At 42.7% G+C, this 21786-nt stretch overlaps 2 protein-coding genes across 10 annotated transcripts in view; one reads left to right on the top strand and one right to left on the bottom strand.

The window, feature by feature from the left end:
- LOC138749437 (neurofibromin) overlaps window positions 1-13342 on the top strand; it is a 277305-nt gene extending 263963 nt beyond the window's left edge. For all 9 annotated transcript variants that reach the window (XM_069910754.1, XM_069910751.1, XM_069910749.1 and 6 more), the window contains 3 exons: window positions 579-625; window positions 3279-3495; window positions 11901-13342. In XM_069910754.1, coding sequence (XP_069766855.1) covers window positions 579-625; window positions 3279-3495; window positions 11901-12043 — 407 coding nt within the window. In that variant the 3' untranslated portion in view covers window positions 12044-13342. The remainder of the gene's footprint in view (window positions 1-578; window positions 626-3278; window positions 3496-11900) is intronic.
- Window positions 12505-21531, bottom strand: LOC138749311 (uncharacterized). Its single transcript, XM_069910528.1, has 3 exons — window positions 21218-21531; window positions 15443-15602; window positions 12505-14338 (listed from the first exon to the last, which is right to left on the bottom strand). The coding sequence occupies exons 1-3, from the start codon at window positions 21529-21531 to the stop codon at window positions 14099-14101; spliced, it is 714 nt and encodes a 237-aa protein (XP_069766629.1). The 3' UTR covers window positions 12505-14098.
- Window positions 21532-21786: the final 255 nt, after the last annotated feature.

Here is a 21786-nt window from a genome sequence, read left to right as displayed (position 1 = left end):
TTTAAAACTCCTTTCTCTTGCCTCCAACCTACGCTCTCCCGTTTTTGAGTCTGCATTGGGTTCATCGAAGCCAACAGTTGCTCATTCAGAGCAAACTGGCACCAGATTGCTTTGCTCCAAGTGGGAAGGAGCTGGAGCACTGAGGCAGAGGATATTCCACAATCACCAGAAATCTTTGGAGGCATTGTACTCTCACTTGAGCTGACAATAAATGAACTCATTATTTGAGCACACAAACCATAGTTCTCAGTTTCTAGAGTCCTCTCTGAAGTGTGGCAAGAGAGCACAAAACCCCACTATAATCTGAATCAAGCGTTGTATGAATTTTATTATCGAATATCCAGAAACATAAAGTGTAGCAAAATTCACCACAAAAATAACTTGATTTAAGGTATTGAGGTGTAATTGATGATCCTAGTGGATAGTTTGAACCAGTAGGGCATTGTTTTAGTCCTCTTTCAGGGATAATGCCCCAACACTCAGTGTTATAATCTGGATTGATTTAGTTCCCTAGTTTTATTTTAATTGTTCTGCCTTTCTTTGTAATTCTCTTGCTTTTTCTCACCCCACTACTTCAGGTTTTGGTTTCAATGGACTTTGGAGATTTGCAGGATCTTTCTCAAAGGTGAGAGTGAAACAACTTTGAAACAGCTTTTATATTTATTTTCTTTGCATTTAATTGTCAGTACCTTTAAGCATAAGTGGCTGGATTGGACAAAATATGCTGACATGAAATTATAGTGAAAGACGAAAGTTGGTTGACACTGTGATTGTAGTAAAAACACAATGACGCTGGAGGATCTCAGCCGGTCTCACAGCGTTCATAAGAGGTAAGGATATATAACCAACATTTCAGTTACCTTGAGGAAGGCCTCATGCCTGAAACATCAGTTCTCTATCTTTACCTCTAATGCACACAGTAAGACTGGCTGAGTTCCTCCAGCATTGCTGTGTTTTTATTACATATTTAGTGCTTTCAGTGGAGAATTTGGAGTTAAACATCACTGAAAAAATATAAAATGAATTCAAAGAAAGTTGTGTTTTTAGTTTATTCATTTCATGATCTCCAGTTGCTTGAGGATGCCTGGCAGTTCAGCACTTCCGAAGAGAAGTCCCTGTTGTGACATGGGTAACATGGCAGCCAATCTGCCCGCATCATGCAGTTATCTGATCTACAGCATCCATCATTCAAACAGAATGTTACCGAAACTCCAATGCTTAATTTATGCAGAGTTGACCCAAACTTGGGTTACATTCCCTCCATTTATGGGTGGTTCGGCTAGTGCAATGCTGTTGCAGCGCCAGCGATCGGGACCAGAGTTTGAATCCTGTGCTGCCCATACGTTCTCCCCAAGTCTGCGTGGGCTTTCCCTGGGGGCTCTGGTTTCCTCCACTGTTCGAATTTAAATTTTGGAAGTTAATTTGGTTCAGTTCTTTCAGGTGTTACAAGGAACTGATTACCTAGATGGAATTAAATGATTTAAATTCATCCCACCTGGCCACAGTCTCTTCACCCCTCCCACCACGAAGAAGACGGCACCGCCATCAGATTCAAGGGCAGTCTCTTTCCTGCTGTTCTTAGCCTCCTGAACGAACCTCACACTCATGTACCAGCTGATCGCTCTCTGTCGCTGTGTTTTAATTGTTGTGTGATGTGAGAGATTAGGAAAAGGGGAACTGCAATGGGACGTGGATGTTGTGGGGCATCTGCCAATCAAGGTTGTGATGCAGGTACAGCAGACAGTGAAGAAGCATATTGGCCTTTATGGCAAGAAGTTTTGAATATTGATGCAGAGAAGTCTTAGGCAGTTGTATAAGGCCTTGGAGAGGACACTCCTTGAGTATTGTGTGTAGTTTTGGTCTCCTAATCTGAGGGAGGACAGCAAAGGTTCACCAGACTGACTCTTGGGATGGCAGGACCGACGGATGAAGGAAGACTGGGATAACTCAGATATAGTCATTGAAATTTAAAAGAATGTGAAGGGATCACATTGAAACATAATATTCTGGTAAGACTGGATAGGTTAGATGCAGGAAGAATGTCCCTGATGTTGGGCAAGTCCAGAGCAAAGAGTCACAGTGTAAAGCAAAGATCGAAATGAGGAGAAAATTCTTCCTTTTGAGTTGTGAACTTGTGGAACTCACTGCTCCAGAAAGTGGCCAGTTCCTCAGATATTTTTAATAGGGAGTTGGATGTGGTCCTATTGGTGCTCTTTGGTTAGTAAGGAATTACTTTATGTGAGTGGAAAGAAAAAGGTTGAGAACCACTGGGCTAAAGGGATCAAGGTGTATGAAGTAAAAGCAGGAATAGAGTACTGAGGTCACAAGATCTTCCATGGATCTGATTGGTGAAACCAGGTCGAAGGCCTGAATGGCTTTCTGCTCCGATTTTCTGTTTCTATGTAGAAGATGTTTTGTTGGACTGATTGCAAAACAAATTTTATCAGTGCATCTTGGTACAATAAACTTAAATTAGAATTAGTTGAAAAATGTAAAGCCAGGTTTCACATGGAAATTGGAGCTCTAAAAATAACGAATAATATTGACAACTAATTTTAAATTACAAAAATATAAAGAGACATGGAACAGAGGCAGTAATATTAGATGAGTTCACAGATCAATCATGTGATGTTTTGTCATTGACTGAGATCAATGGCCTGATCAGTTTGCTTCTGCCCCGACCACTGTTGATGAGATGGTCTATTTTAATGTTGCTGAGAATGAAGTTATGAATGTTGCAGAATTTGCCACAAGGCAGCCCCAGCTGATGTGACTCCTTGTGGACCGATGGTGCAACGATTCCTGGTTCAAACTGCAAACCATGTCCTGCCCACCCCTGAAGTTTGCCCTGGTTTGAACCTGATCCAATTGTTCTCGGCCGCCCTCTGTCAGTGTGGCCACCACAGTAACCACAAGGCAGGAAGTTTTGATGGAGTTTGTTGTTGTCCAAAGAATCTACCACAAGACTAACTTGCACCACTTAACAAATAATGTTTTCTCTTGTTTGTTCCAACGTGTTATGAAATTTATTTTATAAGGTGATTTATATAAATATTTGTTTTCACCTGTGATGCTGTCACCAAATAAAGGATTTTATGATATGTTCGTGACAATAAATTCTGATTCTGATATAATAGAGTTTCATTGTGCCAACAGAATCTCTTTTCATTCTGAATTGCTCTACAGGGATGTTTTACTTCCAATTTCAGTTTGAATTGCACCGATATCCTTGAAGCATTTAACTTCAATTTTTTTTTCACATTTATCCCGTTGAACAGCAAACTCAGATCCCAGACTACGCTGAACTGATTGTGAAGTTTCTGGATGCATTAATTGACACTTATTTACCAGGAATAGATGAAGAATCGACTGAAGAATCTCTGCGTACGCCGACCTCTCCCTACCCACCCCCTGTCCAAAGCCAGCTTAGCATTACTGCCAATTTAAACCTCTCGAATTCTATGACCTCACTGGCAACCACCCAGCATTCTCCTGGTGAGTGAAGTTCTCTTCTTTTGATCTTGTGGAATTCATTTCCTTGCTAAAATACATTGAGAACACTGGACAACAAAGATTTTGCTTCCCGAACACTTTTGGGTGTATTTCATGGATTTTGGGCTGCTGGTCACAGAAATCACCATAAAATCTTCCTACCATATAGCGTTTTTTTTAGATATAACATTTTTGTGATTTCCTGTCATATTTTAAGTATTTCAAGCATACAAAACAATGAAATACAACATGTCATTGAAAAAAAATTCATTTTCTGCATTCACACTTGGACGTCTTCCCTGCTGATCTCGGTGCCGTCAGTGACGAACACGGTGAAATGCCTCACTAGGAGATTGTGACTATGGAAAAGTGGTATCAGGGCAACTTGAATCCATCAATGCTGGCCGACTATTGTTGGACACTGACACGGGAGGCATCAGATGCTGAGTACAAACAAAAGTCAGCGGCAAAACATTTTAGGTCAGTTGAACTAACGCAATGTGTCAGCGTCATTATCTATAAAAGTTAATTGATAGATAATGACGCTTCCTACGTGATACAGCAAGTCTGAAATTTTCATTGTGTTCAGTTTGAAGTTGTCTATCATAATCCATTTTTTGTTCAGGAAGCAAAACTTTTGTGAAAAAAAATTGTTGTCCAGTGTAATTAGTTTCAGGATTTTTGATTCCACTTTTCGAGGTGTCAATTTTCAGTCTGTCCCCCTTGTGGAGAATTGTTGGTAGACGAGCAGTCTGTGTAATGAGGGGACACACATTGGGTTTAGAGAACAGTGTGCAATTTAACCTATAACATTGCCTTCCATGCAAAATTTTTATTTTCCCTTATCTGCTCTGTGTATTAATTCAAGCTGTGCAGTTTTAATGACTGTTTCTTAGCTTATTTGGTTGAAGGCTGAACAAATTGATGAAATGTCAGTGTCTCAGTTCTCTTCCTACTGACATCTGATGAGCCCTTCTAAGCAAGCAGCAGAACAGTGGTGAGAAGATGCTTCGTTAATTTTAACTTGCTTGTTGGAATCACTACAATGTTTGACATGCACAAATGCTGAAACTTGGTTTCTTTGGAAGTGGAATAATTTTAACTTGCACCTTCAGATGGAATGACCAAGGGGGATGGCTCGCACACACCCTGGTTATTCCGAAGCATGTGAATTTTAAAAGGGGGGGACAGTGTGGCAAGGGGAGGGGGTTAGGGTGGAGTTCAATCTTTCCTACTTCTGATATTCCTACCGGATCTGGTCATCCAGCATCGTTTTGATATGCATCATGTTTTTTTTAAATTATCGTGTTCATCGGTCACTGTTGTGTACACTAAAGTTAACTCGTGTTCCCTTTCCCTCCCTCGCCGCTTCTGGCCGGGCACTACTGCCAGTGTGTAAACGATCCCCAACATTCCCACACATGAGGTCTTCTGGTGGTGAAGTGCTCTGGTGCAGGTGAAAACTATGGCATCGGCATCCAAAATGCCATGAATTTAGTATAGTTTGTAAATTGAAGTAGTGGTTGAGTTAGAATGTGCTGCATTGTAGCTTGCACTTGTAGTAGTGTTAGCCTCTCTTGTAGATGTGAGATATCTAAGTGTCAGCTTATTTTCCCTGCAGGTGGAGCCTCTTTATCTCTCCTCAAATGAACACGTTTACTTCAGCATCTCCTTGTTCTGTCTTTGTGCATTTTTTAAAAATGTTCATCATATTTGACGTGTTCCTACTTGATGGGTGGGTGGGTGGGGGGTGGGATTGAGCAACTGGAGGAACTCAACTCAGCATCCAGGGGGAGAAATGGTCAGTCTTTTCAGGACAAGACCCAGAAGAAATGGGAGCAGATGTAGGCCATTCAGCCCATCACTTTCATTCTGCCATTCCACCATGAGCTAATTAATTCTCCCACTCAGCCCCATTCCCCTGCCTTCTCCCCATATCCTTGAATATCCTGACTATTCAGAAAACTATCAATCTCTCCCTTAAATGACCCAATGTCCTGCCCTCCACAGCCATCCATGGTAGCAAATGACAGAGGTTCCCCACTCGCTGGCTTTAAAACAAAAATGGATGCCCTTCAATTGTGAAAAGAGGGTATTTATTTCTGAAGTGGGAAAATAAGGTGGGGAAGGACGAAGAGGTGAGAGCGTACTGGTGGGAGGGAGACCACTGGGACGGGTGGGGGAATTAGAGAAAAGCAGGAACCGCAGTTGGCAGAAATGGAAAGTGAAATCAAATAGAGGTGTGGGGGGGTTACCTAAAATTAGAAAAATAAATTTAAATTTAGACACGTAGCACGGTTATAAGCCCTTTCAGCCCACGAGCCCATGCCCCGACATACACCAGTATAACTTACAACCCCTATATATTTTTGAAGGGTGGGAGGAAACAGGAGCAGACAATGAGAGTGCACAACTCCTGACAGAAGGCAGCGGATTCAAACCCAGGTTGCTGGGGTGCTGCCAGTTCCTGCCTTTAGGTCCAGGAGGAATGTGATGTGTTGCTCCTCAGATTTACGTTTGGCCTCATTCTGGCAATGGATGAAGCCAAGGACCGATGTGTTGGTGTGGGAATGGGGCGTGAAATTGAAATGGTTGGCGCCAGGAAGTTCAAACTTCGAACCACAGTGTGTTGGTGTTTGATGAAATGGTCACCCAATGTGGTTTTGTAGAGGAGGCAATACCGAATACACCAAAGGCCATAAATTAGGATGGACAATGTGCAGGGAGAGCTCTGTTGGTGGCTCTGCAGGAAGTGAGATTAGAGATGTTTTGCACTTTGTCTGATTCCAACAGGAAATGCCTGATGGGGTGGGAAGATCAGACCGGCGAGTCTCAGAGACTGATCCCGCCAAAATGTGAATTGGGGTGGAGAGGCATAGGTGCTGGTGATAGGATGAACTTGGCACAAATGTTGATGAGGGACTCTGACCTTGTTCTGTCCGAGGGAGGTGGGTGGGGTGAGGACAGAGGTATGTGAATTGAAGGATACACGGGGACAGGCTTTTGAGATTCCAACATCGGCCGTTGAACTGTTGCTGTGAAGTATGCATCTTAAATGGATGTCTGTAGGAGATTCAGTGGAAACCTTTGAAGAGGGTGGGATTTTGCTTGAAAGGAGGACATTGGCAAGGTTTTGGAGTAAGAGAATAGGACAAATTGAATAATCAGTTAGGTATCACAAGCTGATGGACTTCCAGCCTGTCTGTGCAGTATCTTGGGTGAGAAACTGTGTGTGTGTGTGTGTGTGTGTGTGTGTTGTGTGGGGGGGGAGAAAAAAAAACAAGTCTCCTCCTGCCATCTAGTGGAGTCTGTGAAAAATGAGGAGGTAAAGTTTGGTGCAATTGAATTACATCAGCATTCAGCTCCATCAGCTGAGAGGTAAAGAGCCTTTACAGTTTAAAAAAAATGTTTTTGCTTACGATTTTATATGGCATCAAGCAGAGGCATTTTGTAAAATCAGCCATTCTCATTGGGACCCTGCAGGGTCACAGCACATTTACAGTAATTAAAAGCCTTTTCACCTCATGTAATTTTAAGTATTTTTTTATGTAGTTGAGAAAAGAAATTCCTCCACATCTTTATCTTTATTTGGAAACTGCACCTGGGTACAACAATGGAAAACTGCCATCGGCCCAAATAACCATTGTTTGTCTGTTCCAGCATTTCAGTCTGGTTATGGTGGCAGCCGTAGATGAGGAACAGAAAAAAACCCAGCAATTTTTGCTACATCCACTGGCGATTTCCCTGCTGGTGGGCTCCTTGGCATTCTCACTCCTATCTGGAATTCTCCATCCTCCTCGAACTGGCCAAGTTTACTATCATCTGATTGCACAGTACAATCTGACGAGTGTTTTTCCAGTCCTCGGTGCAAAACATGCAGACACAACACACATACAAAGAAACAATATATATATGCAGTATTTATTTATATAAATAAATATTGTGTGTGAATATGAGTCTCAGATAGTTATTGTGAGCAGTTCCTTTGGTCGTTCAGCATTCTCACTGCTCGTGGGAAGAAGGTGCTTCTTAGCCTGGTGGCGTTGGCTCTGATATTCCTGTATCTCTTCCCCAATGGGAGCAGCTGAACGATGCTATGTGCAGGGTGGAAGGAAGGCATCCTGATTGATTTTGCAAACTCTCTTCAGACAGCAATTCCAGTAGATATCATGGGGGGGGGGGGGGGTTCCAGTGATCCTCTTAAGGTCCAATGAATTGACCTCCTGCTTACGCTTGGTTCTGCGGCCCCCACCTCTCCTCTTTCCTGCTCCACATCTCCCAAACTGCACCCTCTCATTTTCAAGTGAGGGTCCTGAACTCGAAGGCAGTCGCCATTTATAAAAACACGAGTGAGCAAGAACAGGTGCTGGAGTTCGGGCTTCCTGCCAATTCCAGATGAACTGCACAGTAACCTCGATCGACTTGGTGTCACTTAAATATTTTAGTAGTTCAGTGAAGAGAGGTTCCATCTGTTCTTGCTGCTAAAAGCCAAGTCATCACTTTTATTGTTCTGGTGGTGTTTGAGAAATTAATGTCTTGTCACTGTGGTAACACGATTCTTGTAGGGGGTCCAAATGTCTGTTTACTGCCTGGAACTTGCAGTGCAATTAATACATTTGTTTTTAACTAATTATTTGGTGTGTCACAATATATCCTGTCTTTTATCTATTTCTGTACTCCACAGAATTGTTCCAATTATTATTAAGCAAAGGAAAAAAAATAAAATTACGCTCAGAGTTGAACTTGCGAAAAATTAGTATTTCTCCATAGGATCGTTTTTGCTGTATTGAACTCCTTCCTCTTCTTCAGGAGTTCAAAACTTATATCTGGATAGAAAAAAATTTTTTGACCTTTGTATTCCAGTGGCTTTTTGTCTTCTCTTATTTTTTTCATTGCTTTCTCCAATATATTTTCTCCTGTTGTATATCTTAAGAATTTTACTAAAATGGATCTTGGTTTTTGTTGTGGCTGTTCGGGGCTAATGTTCTATGTGCCTTTTCTATTTCCATCTCTTCCTGTAATTCTGGTCTTCCTAGGACCCTGGGGATCCAATCTTTTATAAATTCTCTCATATTCTTGCCTTCTTCATCTTCCTTAAGGCCCACTATCTTTATATTATTTCTTCTATTATAATTTTCCATTATATCTATCTTCTGAGCTAACAGCTCTTGTGTCTCTTTAACTTTTTTATTAGATTCTTCTAATTTCTTTTTTAAGTCCTCTACTTCCATTTCTACGGGTTTCTCGTTCTTCCATCTTGTCCACTCTTTTTCCTATCTCTGACATGACCATCTCTAATCTATTCACTTTTTCTTCTGCACTTTTAATTCTTTTTTTAATTTCACTTAATTCTTGTAATTGCCATTCTTTTACTGATTCCATATATTCTTTAAAAAAAAATATATCCCTTCTTCTTCCATTTCTCTATGTTCTTCTTCTTCTTCTTCCTCTGGGTTGGTCATCTGTTGTTTCCTTGTTTTCTTTTTACTCTCTTCTTGTTCTTGTTGTTTTCTGTGTTCTCTTCCTGTTGTTGTGTTGTAGCTGTCATTCTCAGCTGTGGAGATCGACTCCTCAGCTGGTCCCCCCTCCCGTCAGTGTTTTTTTTTGTCATGCGCGATTGCGCACTCTTACTTGGCTCCGCGAGCCATTTTTGTAGTCCCGAGCTCGGGACTTCCACTGACCTTAGGGAGCGGGCTTCTCTCTCCGCGGCGGGCCTCCTCGGACAGGTAAGGCCTTCACCTTCTTCTTCCGACGTTCTTTCTTCTTCTCTTCTTCCTGTTGCTTTCGACTTTTCTTTCTTCGCTGCCATTTTCTTCCCACCTTTACTTTCACTTTGTTTTAATTTTTATTCTTGTGCCTTTGTGTTTAGTGTATTTTTTTTTAACTTTTCCGGAGAGGGCTGGAGTTCCCTGACCGGCCACTACTCCATCACGCGACTCCTCCTCAAAAATTAGTATTTCTCAATAAAATCAGCAGTTGGAAAGCTCCAATCATCTCTTGTAGCAATGCTCTTTCAGAGCCCGCAATCGGGATCGGGGTTTGAATCCTGCACTGTCTGAAAGGAGTTTTTACATTCTCCCTGTGTCTCCGTGGGTTTCCTCCGGGGGCTCCGGTTTCCTCCAATCTTTCAAAACTTACTGGGGGGTTGTAGGTCAATGGGGTGTAATTGGGCAGTGCGGATTCGTGGGCCATAAGGGCCTTTTACCGTGCTGTATGTCTAAATTAAAAATCAATATCTTCTTGGCTGGAAACGACAAAGAGCAGCCATGTTTCTTCGCTCCAAAACGGTCATTGTGGCTTTTATCTGGCTCCACCCCCACGTCCCCTCTCGGAGCTCCCAGGCCTTCACGTTGCAAATGAATTGTTTGTCACGTTTAATTTCTACCTTCATGTCAAGCTTGCCAATTTCCCATGACAAACCCCTGATGTGTTCCCTACCTTTGTGGCGGGTGTCTTGAAGGTTGTGCATTAACTATGGTCTGTTGAGTGTGGAGAGAAGGGGGAAATGGCTCGGATGCTATAGCAAATTTTGTATATAATTGATAACAGTAATTTCTGATTGATTATTGGAAACTGTTTGAGTTTGAAAATTTATAAATAAAATATTCAAAAATAATTTCACATTTACCCCATAAATTTGGGCAAAGTTTGGCTTGATCCTGTGATTCATTCACCCATCCTTGCCCCCATTCACACTTTTTTTGATAAATCGAGATCAAAGGTCTTTTCAGTTCTCCTTTCAAAATGCAAAGCACTGAATAGATCCTCTTCCCTAAGTAGGCATGATGTCAGGTGAGGTGTAAGGGAGTAGACCAGTGCCAGCCATCTCCTTCCCAATGAAGTTGGCATCACTTTGCCTTTGAGTTCAAGGCCCACAACTGTGGAGCGTAACACCAACCCCGTACCATCACTGGCGTCACTGGGTTCCAGTTGCATTCTGAAGACCCTATGGGTTTGTAATCAGATGTTAATTTCATGATAAGTAATGGAGGTGAATAGTTGGCTTTAAAATAAAGTGGTGTTCTGGATGAATGGTGGAGGAAGTTGAATGGCTTGCTCTTATTCCAACAGCATGCACAAGGGAACTTTAAAGAAGCCTGTGAAATTTATAGCTGTTTGTGTGTGTGTGTGTGTGTGTGTGTTTGTGTGTATATTATATTTAGCTAGAATTTAATTCCGACAAGTACAAGAAAATGCCTTTTAGGAAATCAGATAGGGGTAGGACAAGTGCTAAAAGTGGTGGGAAATTCAGGAATATTGATGAACAGGGAGACTTTGGGGATCATAGAACCCTGAAAGTGGCAACACAGGTGGATAGGTGGTAAAGGGGGCATGTCTGGCATGGAATATAAAACTTGGAATTTATCACGGACTCAGCCACACTGTACTGTGTGTGATTCTACTCACTGTACTGTAGGAAGGATGTGCACTGGAGAGTGGGCAGAAGAGAGCACCAGAATGTTATCCGAATGGAGGTCTTTTGTTATCGGGAGAGATTGGATGGGCTGTTTTCTCCACCATCCCCCGGAGCGAAGGAGTCTGAGGGGTGACCTGATAGAAATATGCAGGCACACCCCAGGTTGCACATGTTCCCTTCTTGAAAACTATCTGTAAACCGACCTCAAGGTCAGAAATTTCCATTATCTCTAACGATCTATTTATCACTCACTCCATGTATTCACTCTAACTTTATTCATGTGTAAACTAATTGGTTATTAATGTATAACTTGAAACATTTTTTGTTGTTATTACCAGCTTAAAAAATGCTTCAAAAATATATTGTAAAATTTAGATATGTCAGATTTTAAGTCAGGCTATTTGTAACCCAGGAAGTACTTGTGTAAGATGATGAGAGGCAGGGGTAAGGTTCAGTCAGAACCATTTTTCTATGGAAGGAGTGTCATAGCAAAAATGTACAGGTTTAAAAGGTAGGAATATGAACAGTACACATCAAATACAATTCCATGTTTGACATGGACACTCAAATGGTGTGGGCGAATGTGATTATTGTAGGGCATCACGGTTCAGCATAGCGATTTGTGCGAAGATGTTACAGCACCAGCGACCTGAGTTTGAATCTGGTGCTGTCTGTGAGGAGTTTACATGTTCTCTTTGTGTCTGAGTGGGATTCTTCCAGGTGCTTCAGTTTCCTCCCATTCTTTAAAATGTCCAATGGGTTGTAGGTTGATTGGCAACACAGGCTCGTGGGCCAGAAGAGCCAGTTACCGTGCAGCCCATCTAATTTAAATTCTAAAGGGGTAAATTGGTCTGTCTCGGCTTTGCAAGGTGAAGGGCCATTTCTGTGCTGTACGACTCTGGCTGACTCCTCACCCTGTCATCACAGGGAGTCTTACAGCTGCAGCCTTAGGTGACTAATTTTCATTGCGTCTCCTTGTGCCCTTTTCTAGGGATTGATAAGGAGAATGTGGAACTCTCGCCAACTTCGGGACACACCAACAGCGGGAGAATCCGTCATGGGTCTGCAAGTCAAGTGCAGAAGCAACGCAGTGCCAGCAGTTTCAAGCGCCCCAGCATTAAGAAGATTGTGTGAAGCGTTTTGTGACTGACCACCCAGCCTGGCCAGGCTTCGGCCCCATGGCCCCTTCCCCTCCCCAAAAAGACTTTCTCTTCCTTGCACAGCTCAACTCACCGGCAAGGATTGGGCGACCACATACTCCTCTTTAGCACCGCCAGGATTTCCTGCAGTTTCTATACAGATATTCTTGTTCACAGAACAGTGTTGCAAAGAGAGAATTCTTTATTTGTTCTGTCACCTTTATTTTAGATGGGGAAGGGGGGGAAGGCACTGAAATTCGTATCTACACTGTAATAGCTGTCAAAACATGGAAGCCATTCATTGCAGAAGGGAAGGTCCTAACTTATTTGCCTTCCACACAATAATGAAAAGTGCTTAACACATGTTTACTGTTCACTTTTCAGCGATCAATAGAAGTGGCTTAATGGTAGCAATTAATCATGTTTATGGGTGATTTTTGCTTTGATGAGGATACTCTGTGTTTAGAGAAAGAAACCTTTTAAGCTGTAGGTACAGTAACCAAACACCATGTTTAAAGCACATTTAACACAGAAGTTAGGTCCATTTGCAGCCATCATGGAAAATGTACATATCCAAAACATTTATTTTACTGATTCCACAAATCGCAAAGACTTTGTCTTTCTTTTTATATTTGTTTACAGTCCTGGAAAAACTATGAATTAAAACATGATATGCAAGAACTTTGCCAAAATAGGTAATTATTACAATAAAAAAACCTTAGTATTAAATTTGTGGTATTCAGAAAATGTGACTCCTTTAGGGACAATTGTGTAGATGCCGTATTGTGACACGAAACAAAATGGCACCAATATCTTGTGCATTCAACAAAATGTTCTGATGTGATTTCAAGATGATCTGTTCACAGTGAAATGCAGATCAACTCGGAACAGGTTAGCCTGAGGCTAACACGAGTGGCTTGGATTTAGTTTCCGGGTCACACGCCCACACCCCACAAATGTTCACATGCGCACACGATTTAAAACTCAAAAGGTATTTCTCTCAGATGATGTTATGCAACAGACCTTACTGCAAGAAGTCACTGCTAGTGTTGGCCACAGATTTTGTTTTTAAAACTGCAGTATGTTCATCTGTAAATAGTTTTTGTGTAAAATTGACAAAGGTATATTTACTACACTGTAAATACATGTGATGATATATTATTTGGCTTTTTGTAAAGCAGTTAGTTGCTGTACATGTATAACATGAAATTTGATTATTCTAGTGTCAGTAATGTTAACTTCTCTCTACCCTTCCGTTGCATTTTATGTCATTAAAAAAAAATCAAAAAGAAAACACTGTCTGATGTCACTCAGAAGTCTTGTTGGGACTCAATGTAAAAGATTTTGATTCTGTTTATGATGTAGTGTAAATAACCTTGTTTCTGGATGAAGACCCTCCCTTCAGCTACCTGTTACCAATTTCTTTCTGTCATTTATTGCTTTTATTTTAAAGATTCTGTGTCTGCCAATCCTAAAAAAAAACATCAAATTTTCTTGGTGCATCTCCTTGGAAATCTTGGAACGAGTAAATGATAAATGACAACAGCTCACCGAATTCCCCTTCTGCCATCCTCAGAATAACAATAAGGCTTGCTCACTTAATGGCGGACCATTAGCGGCGGTTGGCCTGGCCGTTTTCCAGAAACAAGCAGGGTTGCCTGCTTGGACGTGCCTGTGCCCCCCAGCGTTGGTGATAAAAGCACCAGGTAGTGTTCGGTGCCTCTTCTGGCTTGCTGGGGCACAATACTTGATTCATGGCTGACTCGTTTTCGCGCGCCACAGGACATCCGCTCTGGCCGCGACCTTGCATGGATCCGAGAAATCCTCGTCTGCTAGTAGCAGCTGAATATCATCCGGCATCTGCTCCAGGAAAGCCTGCTCAAACAGGAGGCATGGCTTGTGGCCCTCTGCCAGCTCAAGCATTTCATCCATGAGGGCGGATGGTCCTCTGTCTCCCAGACCATCTAGGTGCATGAGCCTGAAGGTGTGCTGGCGCCTGGACAGGCCAAAAGTACTTGAGGAGCTTCTTGAGAGCGGGGGGGGGGGGGGGTCATAAATCAGGTCGTCCACTCTGGCTGCGGTCTCTTGGTCGAGGGCACTGACGACGTGGTAGAACATTGTCAAGTCGGAGGTGATCTGCCAACAGTGGAATTGTGCTTCCGTTTTCTCGAACCAAGTGCATGGGTGAAGTGTGCAGAAAGACGCTAGTTTCATTGCCAACTGCTGTGGTGTCCATGGTATAGAGTGCAGAATCGTCTGGGCTCGTCAGGGTCACCAATTGTAGCGGTAGCTACGAAGAGAAACGAGAACAGAGACCACACATTGGAGTCAGTTAGGTTTCCGACATTTTTCAAAAATCCGCGCTGTGCCTTATAAGGCAACCGTCAAGACCCGCCCCGGCTGTGACACGACGACGCAGCCAAGAGCACGTGTGCCCACGAGGGAGCCCAAACCCGGCAGCTCCATCTTGACACAGTTGCTCCACTTCCATTGCCATAACAAACATAGAGCCAGTTCGCCTGTGCCACCACAGTAGTCTGTTTTCCTCTGTATGATGAGGAATAAGTTATGTAGACCAATGTCTGTTCTTGGACTGCAGAGTACAGATCAGAATTGTGAATACCCCAAAAGTGAGCTAAATTAAAATACACGGTGAGATTTAAAAAATTGATGTTCTGCAAGAATTAGAACATTACAGGACAGAAACAGGCCCTTTGACCCTTCTAGTCTATGCTAAACTATTATTTTGCCTCATCCCACCCAGTCCATATTCTTCCATTCCCCTCCCATCCATGTACCTGTCCAATTTTTTCTTCAGGGTTAAAATTGAGCCCGCGTTCACCACTTCAACTGGCAGCTCATTACACATTCTCACTACTTGCTCACTGCCTGAAGTTCTTCCCCCCAACATTCCCCTTAACCCTTTCACCCTGAACCCATATCCCTTGACTAAGGGATACCTCACTCAACCTCAATGATAAAAGCCTTCTTGCATTTACTCTATCCATACTCATCATAATTTTAAATACCTCTATCAAATCTCTCCCCATTCTTCTCCACAGCAGGGAATAAAGTCATAACCTGTTTAACTTTTCCCTGTAACTCAGTTCCTCGTCCCGGCAATATCCTAATAAATCTTCTCTGCACTCTTTCAAATCTTACTGATCTATTTCCTGTAGTTAGGTGATTGAAACTGCACACAATGTTTAATATTTGGCCTCATCAATGTCTTATTCAACTTTACCACAACACTGATACTCAATACTTTGATTTATGAAGCCCAATAAGCCAGAATGTTTTTTTTACACCAAGCTTTTACTTGGGTGGTAAAGGTGTGTGGGCTGTACGGGCCTGTTACCATTCTGTATGTTTATTGGCTGCATGTCCCACTGACCTTCAGTGCATCTGCGCACCGCTCACGGCCCCAGCATCCGCAGACCTTCCCATCCAAAGCAGACATTTCTCTCCTCCTTTGTTCCTCTGCCTCGGTTCTCTGCTGGCTTCTGAGTACTGTTGACTGGACCCAGGGCCTTGGACACATGTCCCCAGGGTGCCTGACGAGAAGGGATGGGGAGAGAGGGGGGCAGAGGGATCATAAATCAGTTGCCTTGTGCAAAACAACTGGTGTCAGGTTAAATCCGTGCTAAAATGATCAGTCCAAGCCCTCTACTCATGCCCATTATTTTTCAGTGAATTGAATATCATCTTTTTTTGCCAGTGCTGTGCCATGTGGACGGTATGACTCTTGCCACAGGGTACCAAGCTCCAATCTGCTCTTGTAGCCTTAGTATTTTTGTGGCTCCTGATCAGTGATAACCCCTCCACCAGGTCATTGCCTAGCATTCCATGAGTTGTGAATGTTCCTTGCCCATGTCTGGATTTAGATACATGGAGGCATTGTCAATAGAGGTGAACATTGCACAGTCCTCAGCGTCCCCGCGTTGATCCTGAGGCTGGAAAGGGGGTGAAACACCAATGCCTGTGTATGCTGTGATGGTGGTGAAAACACGGATTGCTGAAGGAACTTGGCAGGTCTCGCAGCGTCCGTAGGATGTAAAGATGTGTACAAAGATATAATGGTACTCGAAGAAGGACTCAGGCCCGAAGTGTCAGAATATCTTTAGCTCCTGGGGATGCTGGAGACCTATTGAGTTCCTCTAGCTTTTGTGTGATGATGGAAAGAGCCCATGGAAGAATCAGCTGAAGATGATTGAAGACTGGCCTGAAGACCTCCCTAAGGACTGACCTTCAATGACCAGAGCTTTCTTCCTTGGAGCGAGATATTACTCCAACCAGAGGAATGTTTATCCTGAAACTCCCAAAGATTTCAGTTTCCCCCACATCAAATGTGGCCTCTAAGTTGATGACAGTAATTCGTATCGCACCTCTCAAATTTAACTCTTGTCCATTTTATTTAAATTAAGATATACAGCACGGGTAACAGGCCCTTTCGGCCCACAAGCTCTTGCTGCCCGATTAACCTAAAACCCCTGTTATATTTGAAACAGCGGGTAGAAACTGGAGTCCCTGGGGAAAACCAACGCAGAAATGGGGAGAACGTACAAACTCTTGACATACAGTGCCAGATTCAAACCTCGGATCCGATCTCTGGCGCTGGAAGAGTGCTGTGCTAACCACTGTGCCTACCATAATCGCCTCGCTTTCATCTTTGAACTAAGGTTGTCGTGTTCCCTTTCAAGTTCATTATCATCGACACTGAGGTAATAATGAGCAAGTTTGTTTTGTGTGCAACCCAGCAAGTCAACTCATAACAGAATCTTGGAGTAAAGCAGGGCAGAGTCACTGAGTTACCGAGAGATCAGTTGGACTAGAGCAAAGGGAACATTATTTTTCTGGTGCAAGGTTTGATTAGGAGTCTCATAACAGCAGGAAAGAAACTGGCCTTGTATCTGCTGGTGCATGATCTGCCACTCTTGAATCTTCTTCCCATTAGGAAGAGGAAGGTGTGGCTGGGGGGCAATGAGATCTGGAACTAAATAATCCAAAAGGAGAATTGGTGAGTAGGTCGCTAATGAATTAGGGGAACTTCCGTTTCGCTGCTGCTCAACAAAGGACTTGACTGGTTTGTAAACTGTCCAGATTAGTTTAATCAGGTGAACGCATGAATTCAACATTTTGTATATCTTTGGCAATTTTGTCTACTGATGGATGTACCCCTGTAGAGCTCGTCGAAAGAACCAAAGACTTGTTGATGCAAACCAAGACTTTTATTAGCAAAAGACAGGAGCTCTTCACAGGTGGCCGACCAGTCCGGAATGATCCGACCTGGCTAGGAACACAACCCTTTAAGGACCAGACAGTAGGCGTGGCTTAGCTCTCAGCCAATCGCTATAAGCACAGTCTGGATACTGTAACTATATACACTATATACATTGGTGATAGATCTGTACTATCACTACCCCGATGTTACAAATTCTGAAGCAGCTGAGCCAGAGGCACAGCCAAACGTTTCAAAGACAACCTCTTCAATAAATTTACACGTGGGTCCTGAGACAACTCGGTAATCTGATCCTGAAACCACTCGCTAGCGAAAAAAACTTCTTCACAGGTTAGATGCCTACAGGCATGAAGTTTTGAGGATTAAGTACTTCTCCTCGAAGAATGTGGTTCCTGTGAGGATGACTCATGGCTCAGTTTTCTCAGATTGTGGTGTCTCCAGCTGTTTACTCTGTTTTGTTTGAAACATTTGTTCTGACCTGCTGCAAAATACCAGGCCTTGGGTGAGCAGGGAGTGGTCTAATATCCACCCACAGGGTTCAATCCATCAGAAGTTCAAAGGAACCTCAATGTTAGTGACACCAATGAGATGCTGGTATTATGGTGGCTCCAGATGTCAGTTATATTACTGTAATGTTCAACTGAGAAAGGCATCCTAGTTAATATTCAAAACATGTTTGATCTCTCTTTGAAATTGGTGAATGAAATTCAAACCAGGAGTGGCATCCATTCACAGATAAATGCCACCAAATGTTTAATGACCTCATGGATAATAATCACTGGTACTTTGCAATGCAGAATTAAGTCACGTCAGTAGTTTGATTTGATTTATTAGCATCAACCTCTACCCCTGCAGTTCAGTTGCTTTTGATGAGTTCAGTTTGCTGAGAATAAATGTCTTCTTTATTAGCATTCGCTGATTTTGAATACCTTGTACTGTTCGACTCCAAAGTGCTGGAGAGATATACAAGTTACAAGATATTTATGAGGACTTGAGGAAAGTTGGAGAGATGTTAAGGGCATCCTGAAGGGGCAGGTTTCAGGGAAGAAAAGAAACGCCTGCAGACACTATCACTGTAGTAAATACGCAAAAGTGCTGGAGAAACTCAGCAGGTGCCGCAGCCTCCACAGGAGGCAAATGCAGTGCCCTCCATAATGTTTGGCACAAACTTTTTTCTCTTTTATTTGCCCCTATGCTCCAGTTTTAAATTTCCAGTCAAACAATTCACCTGAGCGATCGCAAACACTAATGAAGCCAAATATCCCAAACATTATGAAGTGGCCTGAAATGGGGAACTATGTACTGTATAAAGAGTGCTGTAATTCCTACAAGGTCAAACAAAAATGTACACAAACACCCTTTAATAATCTAGAATGTACAAATTAATCATGTGAATTGTTCAATTACAAATTTAAAACTTTGAAGCACCAGGGCAAATTAAGGACAAAAAACATGTCTGTCCCAAGCAATATGGAGGGCCCTGTATATATAACCAATGCTTCAGCCCTGAGACCTTTGTCAAAGAATGGTTGAAGGAAATATTAGTTGTTGTAGAAAGCTATAGAATTAATATCTATACATGTAATATTTCTCTCTCTCAAATTAACAAGAATGCTTTAAAAAGAAAGACGAGATCCTCATGTCAAATGGCATCATTGAAGATACTCATATCATACGCACTGAAAATTCATTCCAGCCTTGTGAAAAATGATGCAGGCATTGGAAATATCACAAAAATTTAATTAATAAAGGGTCAACATTGGAAAGGATTAACAATTATAAAGAGAAACTAGGGGAGATCAGCCATCCTGAAGTGGAGATTGGAAGTAAATGGATCAGCCTCTTGCATAATAAAGCATGGTAATAAAAAAGGACAGAAAGTAAAAGCTGAGGTAAGTGAATCAAGAAGTCTTTTCAGACTGTAAAACCACAGTATTTCTGTAGACATAACCCATCTTGGGGGAAGCTGGTTTGCATGGTTTTTTTTGAGCACAAAGATGCCGGAACCATGAGATATTTCACAGCTTCCCGAAGCAGAGGAGGCGGGATTTTTAATCGCGTCGATGGCAATGTTAACTGTGATGTAAAACATACGTGCGCACTCAAAATGATCTTGAATTTCCCGCACCTTCATCGCGGGCTGAAGACATCATCAGCCCTTCCCTGTTTGACCCGGCAAGACAATTAGTTGCAGAACGCTACGTTCCACCATTGGTAGTATCCCTCTTGGCAGATGAAAGATAGGTGGGTTTGGACACTGCCTCCCCCCATCTGCCTTCATTGGTTTTGACACAGAGCTTGAAGTCGGAAAAAAATACCAGTGGCAATAGTGCAAAGTCATATATATATATTATAAAGTGAGAAATTCCATACACAGTGAAAGTGAAAATCAAGAATGGAAGCAAATTAACTTGTGCCTTCCAAAGGGAAGTGGAAGGAAATTGTTTTGGCTACAGGGCACAAGCCTTGGATGGAAGTAGTACAGGCATGAGTTAAATAACTTCTCCTATGTAATTCAACATTTTATATGGTTTTATGAAAAATTGTACTAAGATAACCTTTGATCCCATTGACATAAATGCTATTGTTAACAATAAAGAGACTTTTTATGGAATGAAAGAAGCAGCATATTACAGATGAGAGTAATTCTGTTAATTATTATTTTCAGGGCAGTGCTTAATTTAGAAGATATATGCTTGATCATTTATTTAAATAATTTAGCAGACTGATCAATGTACCTTGTTAACATGGTGATCAACTAATGATCAGTTGTGTTAAAAGCACAAATACTGTTCAGTTTAAGGAATGACAACAGGTGATCATTTGAGAAATCTACCACTGACCCCAGATGGATTCAATGAGTATGGTCCCCAATTAATTAGAAAATGTGGAGCCATTAAGTACAGTCAGACAATGTGTGTGGTCAGGTCAATTCATGCTGGCTGGATCACTAAGTACGAGTATAATCCTCAGCAGACAAGACTTGCTGTCAATCTGAAACACACACACAATTTCAAGCTTTGTCACAGGATGAGATGAGCAGCTGAAAAGAGGTAAAGATTCAAAACTCTGCTCAATAACACTTTGGGAAACAAATGGAACATCACCACTAACTCCTGGAACTTTTTACTCAAAGTGGTGAAAGAGCATAAAGAATGGCATTGAAAACCTTAGGTCCATGATCCATGCAGAAGTGCTATGTAAATGTCAGAAGAAGCACACTGCCCCACAACTATCTACCTGTTCACCTTTGAAGGACTGGAACAGGGCAAACTGGCTTGTGAAAAACCCCATTTGGAAGGCAGGATGTGAGTGTTTAGTTCAGCCGGTCAAAACACTTGTGGTTCATGCAAGAGCAGAGGACTGGCTGTCTAATGTTTCACTTGAAACAAAAAGGCACTCTGTGGTGACCTGAAAGAAAGAGGTCATCATCTGAAGAAACCTGAGGGGGCAAGTTTCATCAGCAAGACATTGAAGTGGCTGATTAAAAAAGGAATCAGTTGTAGTAGTTGCCCTGGAACAACAAATCTCTCTCTGAAAACCGACAAAAACCTTCCTAAGTGGTAACCATTTACCTTTCAAGCACCAAAGCCTGGTGAACTTTATCAATGTTAAATTCTGTGCACAGTCTAAGAATTGCCTGCAACCAGTGAACTTGGAGGAGTGAGAAGTGAGATTGGACTGTGAACCAAAGAACTTTTCTGAACTTACACACGCATTACATACACGTGCGCTTAGAATTAGAAGGGGTTTAAATCAATAGTGATGTTAAAGGGTGATTCTGTTTTCATGTTTAAAGATAATTAAAGGCAACTTTTGTTGAAGTATCCATTTGTCTTGGCGAATATCTATTGCTGCTGGGTTTTGGGGTCCTCTGGGCTCGTAAACACCGTGATGCACGCTCACAGGCGCTGACGTCACTGATCGTACCTGGTTGTTGTTAACGCGGCCAGGCTCTGATGCCTGCTCCCTCCGTGTATCAGAGCCCGCTTGGAATCGACTCGGCCTGCCCGGTTACGCCATTTCACACCGCGGGGTTGGCGGGTCGACTCAGACGTAAATCCATGGCGTGAGCCGGAGAGAGCGATGCTGACTGGGGGTGGGGGGGGGGGGGTTGAACAGAAACCGGGGAGGATGATGACAATGGCGTCCGGTTGGAGGGGGTCCAGTCGGAAGATAAGGTGCTGTTCCTCCAATTTACAGGCGCTCTCAGTCTGGCAGTGCATGAGACCATGGACAGACATGTCAACAAGGGAATGGGCCAGGGAATTGAAATGGGTGGCCACTGGGAGACCCACGCTCATGCAGCAGCCAAAGCTGAGGTGCCATCTTCCCTGGCACCTGGTCCGGAGCCAACCCTCAATGCTGATTGGTCCCTCAGTTCGGGCGTCTTATCCAATCGGTCGCCAGATGGGAGGCTCCTCAGCCGCCAGATGAGGCCTCGCGAGAGTTTCCGCCAGCCGTCACCTCCCCCGAGAACGTCTGGCAGGGGAGGGGGC

Source organism: Narcine bancroftii, chromosome 14, assembly GCF_036971445.1.
Source record: "Narcine bancroftii isolate sNarBan1 chromosome 14, sNarBan1.hap1, whole genome shotgun sequence".
Lineage (NCBI taxonomy): Eukaryota > Metazoa > Chordata > Chondrichthyes > Torpediniformes > Narcinidae > Narcine > Narcine bancroftii.
The sequence above is the reverse complement of the archived record's forward strand: the minus strand, read 5'-3'. Positions and strand labels throughout refer to the sequence as shown.

What these genes read in the sequence shown, in the direction of transcription:
- LOC138749311 (XM_069910528.1), bottom strand. Translation starts at nt 21,531, where the DNA reads ATGTCTGTCCATGGTCTCATGCACTGCCAGACTGAGAGCGCCTGTAAA. An exon ending in GCCGCGTTAACAACAACCAG is followed by an intron (nt 15,603 to 21,217) that starts GTACGATCAGTG and finishes CCTTCTCGTCAG; the next exon opens with GCACCCTGGGGACATGTGTC. An exon ending in GGTGCGCAGATGCACTGAAG is followed by an intron (nt 14,339 to 15,442) that starts GTCAGTGGGACA and finishes TTCTCTTCGTAG; the next exon opens with CTACCGCTACAATTGGTGAC.